The sequence below is a fragment of the Agelaius phoeniceus genome, chromosome 15, assembly GCF_051311805.1.
Source record: "Agelaius phoeniceus isolate bAgePho1 chromosome 15, bAgePho1.hap1, whole genome shotgun sequence".
Classification (NCBI taxonomy): Eukaryota; Metazoa; Chordata; class Aves; order Passeriformes; family Icteridae; genus Agelaius; species Agelaius phoeniceus.
Window position 1 is genome coordinate 16,522,357 of NC_135279.1, and position 18,537 is coordinate 16,540,893.

Sequence of the window (18,537 nt, forward strand, 5' to 3'; positions counted from 1 at the left end):
GCCCCGTGGAGAGCTGAGGGCTGATGTTGCTTTGGGTTTGACAGTCTGTAGGGCTGTTGGGGTTTGGGTTGGGGGTCTGTGCCAGGCTGCCCTGTGGGCAGCTGAAAGGTGATGTTGGTTTGGGTTTGACACTCTTGTAGGGCTGCTGAGGTTTGGGCTGGGGGTCTGTGCCAGGCTGCCCCGTGGGGATCTGAAAGGTGATGTTGCTTTGGGTTTGACACCCTGTGGGGCTGTTGGGGTTTGGGTTGGGGGTCTCCAGCTGCCTTTAACATCCCGCCCTTGTCTTTCCCCCCTTGCCCGGCGTTCCCTACAGAAGCTGCTGACGGTAACTCGACCCTGGGCGGCGGCAATGGCACGATGGGGCTGAGCGCCCGCTACGGCCCGCAGTTCACCCTGCAGCACGTCCCCGACTACCGGCAGAACGTGTACATCCCGGGCAGCAACGCCACCCTCACCAACGCCGCCGGCAAGCGCGACGCCAAGAACGCCGCCCCCGCCGGAGGCAACAAGAAGAAATCCGGGAAGAAGGAGAAGAAGTAGTGAAGAAGAAAAAGGAGACCTTAGAGCTACAGGGCAGCCGGCTCCAGCACTCCCCCAAAACCACAGCCCAGGCCGGAGGACGAATGTGAATTTTTTTTGTGGTGCAAAAGTAGGAAATGCTGCGAATGTATCTCGTCATCATCAGGGCTGAGAGCAGGGGCTCGCTGCTCTCAGGTCTCATGATGAAAACCAATCCGGAATCTAAACCCAACACAAACAAGTGCCCTGTGAATAATGTTTTGTACAATCCCTCGGGTATTAGAATATGCAAGGGCGAAAGGTCTTTTGCCATGTCTTTGGATCCAATTTGCTCCCAGGTAGTCCAAGAAAGGCACAAGGCTTGTGCTCGGCTTTGCCCAGTGTAAATAATTTTAATGTGGATCTTTTAATTTATAGCCCTTCAGCTATTTTTTGGAAAGGAAAAAGAAGTTCTTAGCTTAGAGCCCACGCTCCAGTTCTTTGCTGTTAAATTTTCCATTTGTAAAATTCACCCCCAGTCAATGAATAGCGATGGCTTTTGGAATTTGGAAGTTGGTAGGGAGTGCTTCAGTTCCTGCTTACCTGTCATCTGAAAAAAAAAAAAAAAGTGTTTATATTGCATGAGTCAAAGGGAATATGGCAAAGCTGCATCCTAAGCATTTTTTTAATTTTTTTTTTTTTTTAAAGTGTAACCACTAATGGCCTGAAATATGATAAGGAAAAAGCCCTCCAGCTGTGTGAGAGTCAGGGAATTCATGAGGAGCATGCCGAGGTGTGCGGCAGCTGCCCCGGCGGTTCTAGGGGTCTCCGAAGAGCAGACACATCTCAAACCTTCTTTGCAGTAAATATTTATATGTACAGTCGATGTTCTTATGGAATTAAGGCTAAGAGAGCCTCGCTCCCCCGCGGCCAGGCCTGGCCAGGTCCCCCAGGGACACGGGGACGAGGTTTCACTGTCTGCACACGGTGTCTGCATGCACGTCCCTCTCCTCACACCTGCACTAGCGCCGTAGCTCCACGGACCCGCACAGTCCTCGCATGCCCACGTGGTGTGAACGCGCCGGCAGCCGCCCGGGCTGCCCTGGGGAAGGGGTGGGAGGGGGTGGGATGGCTCAGGCGGGGTGGGGAAACTCAATATTGCTTCTAGTTCGGGCCCCAAAGGTTCTTTGGGGTGGTCGGGCGGTTCTTGGGGTCTCGCCCAAAGGGTGGGATCCGCGGAGCTGCCGGTGCATGGCTTTGGTGCAGAGTTGGTGGCTGAGTAAGTGATGGTTGTTTTGGTGGTGTTTGGGGACCAGATCCAGACAAGGGACCCAAGAGCAGGGGGTGACGCTGCAAAACGGGGGGCAGTGACTGGGGAGTGGCACGTGGGGCCAGCCCAGAGGAGGAGGTGATGCTCCCGCTGGCTTTGGGCTTCGTGTCCTGCAAGGAGAATGGAAGGATGAGGATTAGAGTTTCTCCATGTGCCCATCACCAAAGCACCAGGCCAGCTTCCCGTAGCAAAGCAGCTCTGAGCCCCCAGGAGAGGCAGATGGGGGCTTTGTGTAGCCAGAGCCAGGGGAGGAGCTGTGGGGTGGCCCGGAAGGGGCCACACCGAGTTTCCCAGGGGGGTTTGTGTTGTTTTTTTCCTTTTTTAATCACTAACACGTAACTCACCCAAGCAGACCCAGCCCTTTCAGCCAGGCTCTCCCCACCCCTGCCCCCTCCCCAAACCAGGGCAGCAGGAGCATCCTCCATGTTCCATCCAGATCCAGCCTCCTCCGGCGCTGGCTGCACTGGGAGCGGTTCCCACCCTGTCCCCTGCAGCTGCCACCTGCCCCCCTCTAGAAATGCTGTAGCTGAATCGTAGTCTTTATATTTTCTTTTTAATCTGCAATCTGAGGTAGCGTAGTGAGTGTCGTGTATTTAGTGGCGTGTTATTTTTAATTGCAGTAACTAACTTGTGGACATCAGTATTTTCAATTTTCTCTGTATCTTCTTTCCATGTGGTCTGTGCTCCGAGTGTGTGTGAAATGAAACACGTTTGCCCTTTCAATGTGTCTAATATTGAATTATACTTATATATTATATATATGCTTATATCCTTCTTATACCCATATAGACCAATGTCGATGTGTTACACGCAAGTTTTATACTCTAATATTTATATTGCTTTTTTTCTTTGGGAAAAAAAAATAATAAAATGGTTTCTTCTGAATGAATGGTGTTTATTCTGGTGGGAAAAGGGAGGCACGGGTGGGGTCTGGCTGACAGGGGGTGGTTCAGCCCCTGCCTGGCTCCAGCAGTGGGGATGCTCTAGGGGCACCCCCAGTCTTGTGTCCCCAGGCCTGCTCTGGTGGCACCCCCATCCTCTGGTCACCCAGGCCTTTGAGTGGAGGGTGGCCTGGCTGTGGATCATGACTGAGGACATGATGGGGTCAGTAGCTGCAGCCCCCAGAGGCTCCAGCTGCCCCTCTCCATCACTGCAGGGATCTGGTCACTGTTGCCCAGTCCTGGAGGATCTGGAGAACCAGACCCAGCTGGAATTCCATCACCCTTCCCCATCACCAGCAGGAATCCACTCTCCTTTCTCCAGCCCTGGTCTGATTTGCTTTTCCCCCTCTCTGCCCTTGGGGACAGTGGGTGGGAAGGCACTCAGATATTGTCACTGGAGCTCCCTGGCCAAGACAATCCTCCCACCCTCCCCCTCCAGGGGTCCGACACAGGCTCAGGCAAAACATCCCGTGGCTCAGGATGTCGCAACCCTGGAGGAAAAAATAAGCTGCTGCTGGCCAGATGTGAGGGGGAGGGTGGAGGAGGCAGGGGCAGAGCAGTCCCAGGAGACAGACAGACAGACAGACAGAGCCCGGGATTGGGGATTGGGGCTGCTCCCCTCTGTTAGCAGAGCACAGGAGGTGTGCAGGGTGTATTCCCCGTTCCTGTATCCCACCCATCCCCACCCAGTGTCTCTGTCCAGGTGCAGCTCTGTGCCCTCCACGCTCTGCCCCCCAAACCTCCCCAGTTCTGCCCTTTCCCACAGTGAGCACCCCCTGAGCCCCCCTGGCAGACTGACAGACACTCCCCAAATCCCCCAGTGCCCCATGGAGACCCCAAACCCCCCTCCAGCTGCACACAGACCCCTGAGAATCCCCATGCACCTCTCAGAGGGACATCCCTCACCCCAAATTCCCTTGCACCCCACAGACCCAGCTCTCCTGCCTCCCCTGTGCCCACGGGGACAGCCCTGGTCACACACACACACATGAGGGGTGGCCTCCTTTGGGACAGGTGGTCCCAGACCACAGGGGAGGCCGTGGGAGTCAGGGCAGTGCCAGGGCAGGGATTTGCTGCTCTGGGGCCCCGGTGTCACCGTGTCCTCTGTCCCCAGCGCCGAGCTGCGCTCCCTCCCATGCTGGGTCACCTGGGCTGCATCAGGGACAGCTCCAGGGGGATCAATCCCATCGAGCTGCAGCTAATGGGGAGCAGGGCTGAGCACTCCCAGGTGCCACCCACGGGCTGTCCCCAGCACCTGTCACAGCTGGGTGGCTTCATCCCAGGGCACCGGGTACCACTGCCTGCTTGGCTGGTGATGCCACCGGGTGTCTGAGGGCTGGTGGCGAAGGAACCGGGGATGGTCACACGAGTGGGTCCCCAGGGGGGTGACAGCCACCACTGGCAGGGAACAAAGAGGCTTTGCAGAGCTGGGTTTGGCTTGAGGAGGCTCCCGGTGCCCCGAGCCCCGCGGGGTCCCCGTGTCCCAGCTGCGGGTGTTGGTGTGTGCACTGAGGGGGCACCTCGAGTTCCATTTCATTTCCCTTCTCTCTCGCTGAAATCACCGCAGGGCACGGCGAGAGCCAGGAAGGGGAAGCCGCGAACACAGACCTGGCCAATTAGCGCTGATGAAGGAAACTCGGTCAGCCGCGCTAATTAGCGGGGACAGGCGGGAGCGGGAACGTGCTCAGAGCAGCGTGGGGAGCTGCGGGAATTCCCGAGCTCGGGGGTGACACGGGGGAGACAACGGGAACAGAGCTGGAGTCACGGTCATGACAAAAGGGACACAAAGAGAGAGGCAGGACAGAGCCCCCGGAGGCGGGGGGTGATGAGTGATTAGTGATTAAAAAAGAAAATAATAGAGCCAAGCCAGTTTTCCATTGGATGTGAGGGACATGGTGGGGATGGTGGCATTGCTCGGGCATCATGGGTATGGTGGCATTGCTGGGACATGGCGGGGATGGTGGCATTGCTGGGACATCGTGGGGATGCTGGCATTGCTGGGACATGGTGGGGATGCTGGCATTGCTGGGACATGGCAGGGGTGCTGGCATTGCTGGGACACGGCGGGGGTGCTGCCATTGCTCCCGGGAAGGAGCTCCTGGCTGCAGGAGATGTTTCACTGCAGCCCTGCTGGGGACCCAGGGGCTCTGCTGGGCTGGGGCTGGGGGTCCCAGCCTCTGTGCCCGCTGCTGGCTGTGGGGGTGAGGGGCTGTGTGGGGGTGAGAGCAAACTCTGAGGTGCCCAGCCAGTTCCAGATGGGGTCCTGTGCCTGGCCAGGGTGTCCATGCTGGGCTGCTCTGAGTATCCTTCCACTGCCAGGAGGGGCTCAGATCTTCCTCCACCCTGGTGAAGGCACCCCCACCTTCCTTCCAGCCCTCCTGCTGCTGCTTCTCCCCCTTCTCCATCTCCTTTCCCCACCACTGGGATTAGCTCAGCACTCTCCCTCCCCTCCCAGGTACAGCCCTGGTGTGGGACCAGGGAGCCCCCACACCCCGCAGGCAGCAGGGCTGGAGGCTCTCGGTGGTGCAGGAACAGCTCACACAGTGCTGGAGCCCCCTTTGTTCCCCCTCTGGGGATTGTCCCCAGCTCACTCCCTGCTCCTGGCAGAGCTGGAGCATCCAGGTGCCACAGGTAGTGCTGGTCCCATGTCACCAACCAGTGGAGCCCTTGTTTGCAGCAGTTTTGTTTTGTTTTGTGGGGTTTTTTCCAGCTGACCTTGAAACCGAAACACAACAGAAAATTAAAATTAAAAAAAAAAAAGAAAATAATAGAGCCAAGCCAGTTTTCCATTGGATGTGAGCTGAGCTGACCTGTCACTGGGCCCCAGGGAGGGCTGGGTGGGGAGCTGGAATCTCCATCAGGCTGTGGTCATGGGCTGAGTCCCATCAGCAGCTCCTCCAGTCATGACTTCACCCAGCAAAGCAGGGGGGTGGAAATCACCCAAAAAGCTGAGTTTTCATGCAGGTCTCCCTCACCCCTTCCTTTGGGGTCCCAAAAGGCACTGGGGAGGTCACCCTGGGTGTGACACAGACACTGGGAGCTGGAGGCTGCTCAGAGCAGAAGACACCCCTGGAGCTGCTGGCAGCAGGGGCTTCTCCTGCCATAAACACCTCAGAAGGGAGGGCAGCCAATGCCATCCAAAAGCACTTGGAAATCCAAGTATTTGGGATAAAAGACGTCCAGAAGGGATCCACGGGGGCAGTGGGTGCAAAAGGCCAGGTGAGGAGAGGGGGTATCCATAGCAGGGGGTGTGGTGGGAAATGCCCCCCAGCCCCCCTGCCCATGACTGCCCTGGGGTTTTATTGCCCCTGACACAGCCGGCTCCTCTCACACCTCACATCCCCCCCGAGGGGGAAGCGAGAGGAGTTTCACCATCCTCCACATCCCTTTCTGCTTCCTAAATTCACTTCCTGCCGCTGGGATTTATTATTATTTTTAACAATAATAAAGCGTGCGTAGATGGAATAAAATTTTCCTTTTGCTGACTGAGACCTCGTGACCGCGGGGAAGGAGAGGGGGGAGGGAGGGCCCTGCTGGCCCTTGGCCGCCCCCTTTGGGACTCGGGGCTGCCAAAGGCTCATCCATCACGGCAAGGGGCAGGAGAAGCCCTCGGCCGCTCTCCGGGGAAAAAGGGATGTGGTGGGATTTTACCCTTTTGCAGCCTGTGTCACCTGCTGGTGGCCTCCCCGTGAGCTGCTGCGAGAACACTCTGTCTGTCTGTCTGTCCTCCCTGTGGGACAGAGCCCTTGTCCCCGCCGTGCTGGTGGCCGGGTGCCCGAGGAGATCAGTGCTAGGGAAGCAGCCAGAGCCTGAGGCCATGGGGCTGGGAGAGAGGAGGGCAGGAGAGCAGCGCCAGGAGGGATGAGGGCAAAGCAGACAAGGATTCTGGGCACTGCTGTTAGGGCTCAGCTCCAAGGGAATGCCCCTGCGGGTTTCCCCTCTCCCGAGCCCCCACACCCTGCTGGAACTCGCTGTGGCCCCTGCAGGGCTGTGGCTGGCACTTGCCAAGGTCACTGTCACCGAGCCAGCCCTTGTGCCTGGTCCCAGGGTCTGCTGCTGCCCCTGCAGGCAGGAACATCCCTTTGCTGCCCCCGAGCCCAGGGCTGCCCCCCAAACCGGGCTGTGTTGATTCCTTCAGGCATTCCTGCAGCCCCCATTAACCACAGGGAGCTGGGGCAAAGGCAGAGCTTTGCAAATCCCCACCCAAAAAAGCCAAGAAAAGCCCAAATGCTCCTCTGGGAAGGTGCAGGGGCTGCCCGTGCCCAGTGCTGCCTGCCTGCCCCTTCTCCCTTTGGCACATGACAAAAGCAGCCAGGCCCGGTTTGGGGAGGGGGTTTTGGGCCCCTCTCCCCCAGAACGGGCAGCAATGCTGAGCCAAACCACCCCAAGCTTTTCTGGGGCCTCTGGGAGCAGGAAAGGGAGCAGATCCAGCTGTGCTGAGGTGTGTTCCTCCGTGGGCACAGGGATTTGGTGACACAGAGCCCAGCACACCCTGCTGGCCAAGCTTTGGGAGCCACTGCCAGTTTGGGATCCCACAGGGCTCAGACAGTGGGGCTGGGTTTGGGATTTGGGATTTGAGAGGAGCCCTCCTGGGTGAGCTCCACAGGGGAGGGAGAGCAGCCACTTAAGCCAAGGGATGCAGGAGGAAAAGAGCCCCTCAAGACACCCCAGCACAGGGGGCTTTGGGGAGCAGTGCCCACCCTCACTCAGTGCCACCTGCACCCCTGGCCCCAGCATGTGGGTGCTGCCAGGGCTGGGGTGGGACCCTGCCACCCTCCCCATCCCCCTGAGAGCTGCCAGGGACAATGGGGGACCCTGCCATCCTCCCCATCCCCTCCAGACTGGGGGGCTCTGTGAGCTGCACTGGGGGGCTGGGACTCCCCCACATAAAGGGAGGAGGAGGAGGAGGAAGGTCCTTGTGCTGCAGGGTGAGAGATGGGACAGGTGCCAGGGAGGGACAGCGGCCAGGGGGAGCAGAGGGACAGGAAGAGGGAGACAAAGCTGCTTTGTGCAGGGACAGAGGGGAATGGGGAAGAGGCTCCTGGGTGCCAGGGGAAGGGCCAGACAACCCCACCGTCCCCACAGAGATAATCCACAGGGGTGCAGGAAGAAAATGTGGTTTGTACCATTAATAACTTCAAAAATATTTAAACCCAGTGTTTTTTCATATCTCCTCCATCCTTTTTTACCTCATGTTTTAGCTTGTGCTTTAAAGTGTGCTTGTTAGCCCAGCAGAACGTGTAGGGAATTTATAAATCAATGAATATATTGAGGGGGGTGTGGAATAAAAAGATGTGGAGCCTGGAGCTCTGCTGGGTGCTGGAGGGGGCTGATGTTGTGAGAGACCAGAGTCCTCCCCCTGCTGCAGCACCGGGGTGATGGGGGTGTCCCTGCTGAAGCTCTCCCAGCCCCTGCAGAGATTTGGGGTGTCCCCACCCCCTGACTGAGCAGCAGCACCCCCGTGGTCTCTCTGAGGCCTCCCCAGCCTGGCTCCCCTCCATCCCCCTGCTCCCTGCAGTCAGGCCCAGTGCCAGGTTTAAACAGATTTTTTGGTTTTTTTTTTTTTAATCCTGGCTTTTTTTTCCCTCCCATTTTCACAGGACACTGTGGGCCTCCCACTCCTCAATTAGCAACTTGTCATTGACAAGCTCATCAAAAGGCTGCTAAAAACACCCAAACTGAGATTTGATGCAAACTAGGGCAATAATCAGGTCTCTGCCCTGGATTTGAAATTATCCCAGCAGTCCCTGTGTGTCCATGCCTGTGGGACCTGCTCCTGAAAGCCTGGTGGAGCCAGGGCTGCTCTGGGGGCTCCACCCCACACCTCTGCAGCAATGGGGTGGCAAAGGGGGCTGGGGAACAGGCAGGGACATTTTGGGACACAGACCTGGCTGGTGCCTGTCAGAACCCAGGAAATTCCTCTGGCTGCCCTGGAGGGCTCGAGCCCCTGCCCGGGGGGTGGCTCAGAGACCCTGGCACAGAGCCCAAGACCCCCGGGCCTTTGATCTTGACCCATGGAAAAAATTACCAACCTTATATGAAGAATTACAAGTCAAGAGAGTTTAAGCAGAATAATAGTTTGTCACAGGGTGAAAAACAGATTTTTGAGGGGTTTAGAATGGGGGTTCAAGGTCCCAAGATGGAGGAATCTGGGCATGTCCAGTCTTTGTCCTTCTTCTTGTTGGCCACCATGAGGTGGCCACGCTGGTGGCAGGGAGGGGGGACAGGGCTGCTCCCCACCTCAGGCAGGGGGTAAAGGAGGGGTTGGGGTTGTGTTGTTTTTCTACCTTGTGATATTACACACTTCTAATCAAACTACACACCCATAATCCCCGTGCTGTTAATCAATTTTGGAAGCCTTCTCCACAGCCTCAGGTCAAGTGCTGTGCTCTCTTGGGGGTCAGAGTCTGTCAGCACAGAAAGTCTGAAATTCTCAGCATCCAGAGCTCCAACAGGGCTGGCCACAAGGAGGGACTGGGCAGCCCCTGGAGCACCCACCAGGAGGTGCCAGCAGGGCTTGGGCAGCAAAGCAGCTGCTGCAGGGAGCCCTGGGCCCGGGGCAGGAGCACAGCCAGGGCTGGGGTGTCCCTGTGCTGCCCTGGCACCAAACCAGTCCCAAGGACAAACCCCCTGTGCCACCAAACCAGGGCCACGTGGATGAACATTTGTCCTGCCAAAGTGGCCATCTGGGAGAAGGTGTCCTTGATCCCAGCAGGGCAGCAGGGAGCTGCAGCCTGGCCCAGTTCTGGCTGCTTTGACCTCTAAACTCAGCTGCTGGCTGGGCTGGGGCTCCTCGTGTGACTGCAAGGGCAGGGGGACCCTCTGGGGGTCACCAGGAGGGACTCTGCTGTCACAGAGCTGCCACACAGCTCTGCACACCTCGGGGACACAAAGGCTCCAGTGCAGTGAGCAGGGCTCTGCTGCTGGTTTGTCCCTGGGGAGATCCATGGTGAGGCTGCACAGGGAGGGTGGCTCCTGCCCTCCCCACTTCCCACCCACCTGGCCTTCAGCCCTGGGGACATTTGGGCAGGGGGGACACCTCCATCCCCCAGAGCCTGTGTCTGGGCTCTGAGACACCACATCTGTGTGCCAAGCTGGGTTTTCGGGGCAGGGAACAGGATTTCCAGCCTTCTCTGGGGATGTGGTGGCACTGCCCAGCCCACCACAGCTGTGATGCTGCTCCAGCTCCTCAGCTGCCCCCTCCAGCTTGGATGAGCTCCCTGCAGCTCAGTGCCACAGGGCTCTGGCTTCAGCTCTGCACCAGCAAAGTTAGGATGTGGAGACAAAAATCACATTTTTGTACCAAAAATCGTGTTTATTTCTCCATTTTTTGTACAGAAAAGCTGCCATGATAACACCCTGCTCTCAGAGCATCCCTTTCCCACAGCTGCAAAGCCATGGAAAAAAGGGAGCTGGTACAAGGAAATGCAAACTCCCAGGCAGGGCTCCAGGCTGGCCCAAATCCAGCTCACATGCCCCAATTTCTCTCTCCTTTTGAAGCTTTCCAGGGCATTTGGCAGCTCCTGGCTGCCCTGGCCAGCACTGGCACCCTGACAGGAGGGTGGCACAGCTCTTGGCCCCACGAGGAGCCCTCTCACAGCCCAGGTGCTGGGACTGTTGGATTAAACTCTTATTGGACTTAGAAATGGGGAAACTGAGAGGCATTTAAAAAATTTTTACTCTGCTTTTAGTCTCATGTGAAGGGTGAAACAATATAGATGTTATAATTGAGATAGAAGTTATAATTTATAATTTGTATATATATAAAATTTAAAAATATATAATATATATTTATAATTATAGAAGTTAACTTGTTCCTAATTACAATATATAATAAGCATTTCTTGGCCTATCAACTTCAGCTACACCATACTGTAAATGCCTTAAAGCTAATTATCTAAAATTACCCCTGTGGGTCCTACTGCAATGTATCTTTTATAGTTCTATTTCCCTAAAGTATCCAGTCTTATTTACAAGGCCACCCTTTGGAACTTGTTTCTAGCTCCATTTCTCTCTCAAACAATGTCTGTCCTACTTCATGGCATTTCCAAGTCAGCATTTCTTACCTCAAGGCTTGAATGCAGATTCACACTATGTGAGCTTCCTGTCAAGCTTTGAAAATTTTCTACAAATTCATTTCCCACTTTTCTTCCCCTCTCTTGTACAGAAAAAACTTCTTTGATGCCTTTTTCCATCAATTGTGGAGTACAGTGGAGTACACAAGGCACTATCACTAACATTGTTATTACAACAATCAATGCATATAAACTTTCTGTCAAGCTTTGAGAATTTTCTACAAATTCATTTCCTATACAGGAGCAGTGCTTTAATTGTCCTGCCCACCCTTCTTGACTCCCTCACCCCATCCTGAAGGGATGGGCAGGGGTCAAACTGTGTGTCCAGTGCTCCATCCCACACCCCTGCAGCACCAGGGCTCACCCAGGTTGGAGTGGGACTCCCTGGGGTGTGGCCAGAGGCTGAACCAGAGCAAATCCTGCCCTCTAAACCCAGCATTTCTGTCCCTTTGCCCTTTCCAGCACAGGAATGCCCCCACCTCCTCCCAAGGGCCCATCTCCTTCAGGATCTGCAGCTCCTGGTGTTGATACATATTATTTTTATTTTTATTTTTATGTTTATGTTCATTTTTTTAATTTTTATTTTTTAATTTTTATTTATTTTTGTTGATACATATTATATATATGTAGATACGTATTATATTATTGGCTTTTTGCAAATATTAAAATGGATTTTACATGTGTGTTGTTAAAGTACCTTTGTTATAAAGGTGTAGTTTTTATGTCTGTTGCTCATTAAGCTCAGTGAAATGGCTGATTTCAGTGTGCTTGTGTTAAATGCCTGCTGGGATGGGATCACACCCAATGCACACAGGATGGGGACACCTGTACAGATCTGCCAGCCAGCAGCACTCACTGGCTGAAGGCAGAGTGGGCCAGGGCACAAAACTGGAGGGGATGAGAATGGACTAAAGTCACAACCAAGGAATCCTCCTGCTCTAAAAAGGCAGATCCAAGGAGGAGATGTGCAGAACAGTTCTTGGAGCATGTAAACAAGCTTGGGGGAAAAGTTTACTGTGCATAAGGGTCTATGAATATGCAAAGGGCTGATGTAATATAAAGGTGTTTAAGGGTGTAATCCCCGAGGATAACAGTGTGGTCTTGGCTGAGTGCCAGGATGCACCCTGCCATAATAACCTTTGCTCTGTGCTCCTTGTCTCCCATTGTCCTTTATTACACTTTCTAAACGTTCCCAGGAGAGTGGCCGTGTTTGTCACACTGGGGTGCAGAGGGACGGGCAGCGGGGGCTGTGCCCGGCACAAAGAGGCGCTCCGAGCCCTGCCCTGCCGGGAGGGGACAAGGAGGGGACCGGGAGGGGACCGGGAAGGGCCGGGAGGGGACGGGAAGGGCCGGGAAGGGCCGGGAAGGGACGGGGAGGGGACCGGGAAAGGACCGGGAAGGGACCGGGAAGGGACAGGGAGGGGACTGGGAAGGGACCGGGAAGGGCCGGGAAGGGACCGGGAAGGGACCGGGAAGGGCCGGGAAGGGACCGGGAGGGGACCGAGAGGGGACCGAGAGGGGATCGGGAGGGCATCGCTGGCCCGGCCACGCTCCGGGAGGGGCTGAGCTGGCTCGGGGGACACGGTGCCCTCGGCTGGCTCGGGTTTGTGTTAGAGCTTCCAACCCGCGGTGCAATAGTGAGCTCCAGGAATGCCCCAAATGCTATGAAAAATGGAATTATTATTGCTGTTGAGCTCTTACTCGAGCTTGGAGCAATCTGCTCCAGTGGAAGTGTCCCTGCCCATGGCGGGGGGGGGGGGGTTGGGACAAGGGGAACTGAAAGGTTCCCCCCCAGCCCAAATCTTTCTGTGATTTCTATGAGAAGTGCATTAAAATTAAAGATTCAAAGGCTCTGTGTGACCCCAGGAGGGAGCAGTGCTCCCAGCAGCGCTCTGGTGTGCACAGGTTCCTGCAGGAAATGCTGACCCCAACCATGTCCCCACACCTGTGCTGGCTCTCCCAGACCAGAAGGTGCCAATGCCTTCTCTCCATGAGCATTCCAGTCACCCTCTTTCCTTCTCCACCTTCCCAAGGCCCCAGCTCTTACCCGGGCTGGGATCAGCCTGCCCCCTCCTGCAGGGATGTGAGAGCAGCCAGGCTCTGTGCCAGCCCCAGCTGATGCTGAGCTGTTATGGATCCCTCCCTTACCTCAATGTTATAAAAATGTTAAATTAGAACAAGAAAAGTACTCAAAACATGTAAGGCACAAGCTGGGGCAGAGCTGTTCCCACTGATAACTCCACCAGGAGCCAGAGCCCTGCAGGACCAGACCTGGGGTCCCTGGCTGTGACCCCAGCATGGAGTGATGTGCAGGGATGGCTGTGGCTTTACTCTGTCCCTGCCTTTGTGCCCAGCCTGCTCCACCAGCAGCACCTCAGCTGATTCCTCCCCTTGGCTGAAGCCTCTGACCCTTCAGCTGTCAGCAGGGACAGACCCAAATGGGTCAGTGCTGGGGAAGATGAAACAGGAAAGCCTTATAAATATGATTGTCTGGTAAAAGATTTTGAGAATATGGAAACTATAAGTGAGATTGAAATGAAAGCAAGCTTTGAGATCCCTTAGTTACTGAACAATGGGAAAACAATGGTGTGGCCAGCTGAAGGTGATCCCCTTTTGATGGAACAACACCCTCTGCTTGCAGACAGCTCCAAGAGTCAGAGCAGACCCTGCCAGTTTGGCAGAGGGGCCCAAAGAGGAGTTTTTAGGGTTTAAAATGTAACACAGTATGGTAATGTAATGATTCTTATAGGCTGTATGGAAATGCTATAGGATTTGTATATTGGACTAGATTGGTTAGTGAGAATTAGAATATTCAACACAGATGATGATTTATTGTATTGGAACAGGAACCTCACTCTCTTACCTTTTTTACTCCTTTACTCTCTTGCCCTTTTGCTCTCTTACCCTTTTACTTTCTTACCCTCTCATCCTCTCTGCCCCTCTCTTCTCTCAGTCCTGCTCTGAGCTGTGCCTGGCAGCTCCCAGCAGGCCCCTGCACCCAGGCCCTTTGCAATAAACCCCAAATTCCAAGCCCTGGCCTCAGGGATCTCTGCTCTCCATCCGTCCCACCCCCCGACTCTCCTACAGGACAGGAGAGCTAAAACAGCACAGACCCTGCCACAAAGAGCCCCAAGAGCCTGAAGGAGAATGAACTACCCTTCACAGCCATGCCCAGGACCCAGAGTGAAACTTTATTTTACTTACTGAAGGCTCATTTGGGTCCAGCAGCTTTCTGCCTTTTTCCAGGATCAGTGTCCAGCTGCTGGGCTCAGGGATGCTCCAGTTCTTGCCACCCTGCTGGCTTTGCTGGCTCTGAAAACAAAGTGAAGGTAAAAACAGGGGGAGAGCTCTGGCACAAACCTTCCCCAGGGGTCACCAGACCTGGGGACACAGGGGAGTCCAGATGTTGTCCCTGGGGTCAGTGCCCCAAGTGCCCCACGTTGAAGGCTCAGGCATCCCCTGGTTCACCTGACCTGGGCTGAATTTATGATGCTTGTACCCCCATGGGTCTGTTTAGACCAGAAATAAATTTTGCACCTTTAAGACTGGTCTGAGAGCAAAGGGGGGAGAGAAGAAGCTCAGTTTGTTTTCAGACACTGCTCTCACTCCTCCACATTCCTGCTCCTGGACTGTGCTGTCTGTGGATGGACAGACAGCAGGACAGAGCTCTCCTTTGCTTTTAGTCAGTTTTTAGCTAGCTGGGACAGAGAAGTTCCTTGGACTGTGGATTTTCTTTTTCTTGGAACTGTTTAAACCTGCTCTGGACTGAACACCTGTGGAAACCCAGGGCCCAGGGAATATTTCTCTGTCTGCTCTGGGGTGCCCTGACCCTCAGGACAGCACTGACTTTGACCCTCATTCATGGAGAAAGTTTCCCAGACTTCAGGATAAACTGGAATCCACAAAAGTGTGAAACAGATTACAGAGAGCAGTGTAGGTGTGTCACTTGGTGAGAAATTGAGGTTTTGGGATTTTTAGTAGGTTGTGGATGGAAGCAAGATGGAGGGCACAGGGTGTCATCCTGGGTTTCTTCTTCTTCCTTCTCCTTCCTCCTTCTCCATGGGTTTGTTTGGCATTTTGTAATTGGGCAGAAAAGTCCCCATTGTGGGCACTTTGGGATCAGTTATTGGGTTAAAAGGGAAAATAATCCAGGTGTCAGCTCTTAATTGGATAGTTTAGTCTTAAAAGACCTTGGAACAAGAGATTGTTAGCCATTTTGTGCCTTCTAATGAAAAGCTGCACAACTCACAGCAGTGGGACTGTTTTACTGATAAAAATAATAAACACCTGAGTCTGAACATGAGCTACCATCTCAAGTGCCTTCAGTCCAGACCCAGAGAAACCAATAAACACCCAGAAGAGCACTGGCAGCTCCACCTGTGGCCCACCGGGCCGGGCCTGTGCCAGAGGGATTGATAAGAGACTGATAAGAGACTGAGTGAGTGTTGCTGCAACCCACGAATGTAAACTTTCTGAGTTTGTCATCTCTTTTGGAGTGGCAAGAGCTTTTATTGTTTATTTTGTTCATTTTTTTTTTTTTTTTTTGTGCTGGTGAATGCTTTGCCTGTTAAATAAACAGTTTTATCCACTTTTCTCCAAGGAGGTATTTTTTTCCAAAACAGTTTGGGGAGGGGCTGCTTGAATCTGCTTTCCAGAGGAACCTTTGGAGGTTCTCTCCCAAATTTGCCCTAAACCAGGACGCACCCCAATGCCAGAGAACCCCAGAGCTCTTGATGGGCAGCACTATGACCCAAATGGGACTGTGGAGCTCCAGACACAACCTCCTTAGCAGGCCCTGCCTCCCGTGCATCCCCTGTGCATCCCGTGCATCCCTTGTACATCCTGTGCATTCCCTGTGCACCCCGTGCATTCCCTGTGCATCCTGTGCTTTCCCTATGCATCCCCTGTGCACCCCGTGCATTCCCTGTGCATCCCTGTGCATCCCCTGTGCACCCCATGCATTCCCTGTGCACCCCGTGCATCCCCTGTGCACTCCATGCATTCCCTGTGCATCCCTGTGCATCCCCTGTGCACCCCATGCATTCCCTGTGCACCCCGTGCATTCCCTGTGCATCCTGTGCATTCCCTGTGCACCCCGTGCATTTCCTGTGCATCCTGTGCATTCCCTGTGCACCCCGTGCATTCCCTGTGCATCCTGTGCATCCCCTGTGCATCCTGTGCATCCCCTGTGCATCCCATGCGTTCCCTGTGCACCCCATGCATTCCCTGTGTATCCTGTGCATCCCCTGTGCATCCCGTGCATCCCCTGTGCACCCCATGCATTCCTTGTGCATCCCATGCATCCCCTGTGCATCCTGTGTGCCCCCCGTGCATCCTGTGCATCCCCTGTGCATCCTGTGTGTTCCCTGTGCATCCTGTGCTTTCCCTGTGCACCCCATGCATTCCCTGTGCCTCCCGTGTGTTCCCTTTGAATCCCTTGTGGGTCCCATTCATTCCCTTTGGACCCTGTGCATCCTTTGCATTCCCTGTACACCCCCTGTGCCCCCCGTGCATCCTGTGCATTCCTTGTGCATCCCTGTGCATCCCCTGTGCATTCTCTGTGCATTCCCTGTGCCTCTCGTGCATTCCCTGTTCATCCTGTGCATTTCCTGAGCATTCCCTGTGCCTCCCGTGCATTCCCTTTGAATCCCCTGTGGGTCCCATTCATTCCCTGTGGACCCCGTGCATCCTGTGCATCCTCTGTGCATTCCTTGTGCCTTCCCTGTTCCTCCCATGCATCCCCTGTACATTCCCTGTACACCCCATGCATTCCCTGTTCATCCCGTGCATTCCCTGTGCATTCCATGTTCATCCCATGCATCCCCTGTGCATCCCATGTGCCCCCCGTGCATCCTGTGCATTCCCTGTGCATCCCATGCATCCCCTGTTCCTCCCGTGCATTCTCTGTGCATTCCCTGTGCATTCTCTGTACACCCCATGCATCCCCTGTGCATTCCCTGTGCATCCCATGCATCCCCTGTGCATCCCCTGTTCATCCCGTGCATTCTCTGTGCATTCCCTGTGCATCCCATGCATCCCCTGTTCATCCCGTGCATTCCCTGTGCATTCCCTGTGCATTCTCTGTACAACTCGTGCATCCCCTGTGCATTCCCTGTGCATCCCGTGCATCCCCTGTGCATTCCCTGTGCATCCCATGCATCCCCTGTGCCTCCCGTTCATTCCCTGTGCCCCCCGTGCATCCCCTGTGCATCTCCTGTTCACCCTGTCCATCCCCCGTGCCTCCCCGCTTCAGGCGGGCTCTGTGCCCGAGGTTTTTGTCCCAGGCTCTCCCGGGCAGTGCCAGCAGAGGATCAGAGCCCCCCCGGCCCCCCCGCTCCGCTCCCCGGCCTTATCCCGCTAAGCCCAGCCCCGGTGCCCCAATAACCGGACCCAGACAGGGGTTTCTCCCCTTAAGAAGCCTTTGCAGCTTAAAGCCGGAGCTCATCCAGCTCATGACGCCACGCCCGCGGCAGGAACCCCGAATTAGAGCAGCTGCCGGTGCCAGCCGGGTGGCCGAGGGCACGGGGTGAGGGTGGCACGGCCCGGCCGCGGGGCTGGCACCGGGGCTGGCACCGGGGCTGGCCCGTGGTGCCCCGGGAGCGGCGTTTTTACATCGGGAGGAGGCGGCAGGAGGGAGGGGACCTGCTCAGGGATAGCAGCAGCTGAGTTACTGCCCAGGCGCTGCAGGCGGGAGGATTTAACTCTTCCAGGGCTGAACATCTTCCCGTGCTGTCCTCCCCAGCTCCTGAGGCATCCCCTCCTCCGAAGGCAGGCACGTGAGACTGTGCAGGAAGGGGCTGTAGGATTTAAAATCCTTTTGGTGACTGCTAAACAACAACCACAAACTGAGCACCCCTCTCTCACCATCTCCATGCCCTGGGGATGCCTCAGGTTTCAGCTTTTATATTTTTCACATTCTGTGCTGCTTTAGTGTGTGGGTCTGGGCTTCATATCAGGGGATGGTGAGCTCTGTGCACAGAGCAGGGAGACAAAACAATTCCTGCTCTAGCTGGGGACCAAGGACAAATTATCCAAACCTCAGGCCCAAGAGCACAAACACAGTGGGCTGAAGAGAGAAAAAATGACAAGGATGGGACTTCATGGACTGAGCTATAATTGAACAATTAACTCAAATAAGCAAATGGAACAGAACTTAAAAAAGTGAGAGACCCCATGATGAGGTGTCCATTTTTGTGACCATTTTGGTTCACCTGGGGTGCAGCCCTGGCTGAGCTCTTGTGCTGCCCAAGGTGGATCCATTGAGGCCTTTTAATAAATCCCTGCTTTATTCTTTAGCTCTGTGCAGCCTCTGTTCTAGGCCAGCCTGCACAAGGCAGCACTGGAGCATCCCTGACAATCCCCCTCGTCCCTCCTTGGTGCATTTGCCCCCTCTGCAGATGCAGGAAGATGGAACTGCGGCACAGTGGGCAGGAGATGCCACCTCTGGGTGTGTCCTCAGCCCTAAATCACAGACTTGGCTGTGCCCAGCGGGGCTCCGGCAGGACTGAGCTGTGCAGGGCGGGGCTGTCACACACAGAGCCTGCCTGGGAGGGGACCCCCAGCCCCCAAACCTGGACGTCTCCCATCCCTCCCCCTTCCAAGCTGTCCCCCCCAGCCGTGGGGATTATTTTGGCTCTGTGTGGGTGCTGCTGCTGGGTCACAGCCCCTGGGCTCTGGCAGCAGCAGCAGGGAT

At 55.2% G+C, this 18,537-nt stretch overlaps 1 protein-coding gene across 21 annotated transcripts in view; it reads left to right on the forward strand.

Moving 5' to 3' along the window:
* The window catches only part of LOC129126975 (protocadherin gamma-C5-like), a 224,788-nt gene extending 222,075 nt beyond the window's left edge, over nt 1-2,713 (forward strand). For 20 of the 21 annotated variants that reach the window (XM_077186327.1, XM_077186328.1, XM_077186325.1 and 17 more), the window contains exon 4: nt 314-2,713. In XM_077186327.1, the coding sequence (XP_077042442.1) occupies nt 314-540 (227 nt within the window). In that variant the 3' untranslated portion in view covers nt 541-2,713. The remainder of the gene's footprint in view (nt 1-313) is intronic. The other variant, XM_077186316.1, reaches the window with a different exon arrangement.
* Nucleotides 2,714-18,537: the final 15,824 nt, after the last annotated feature.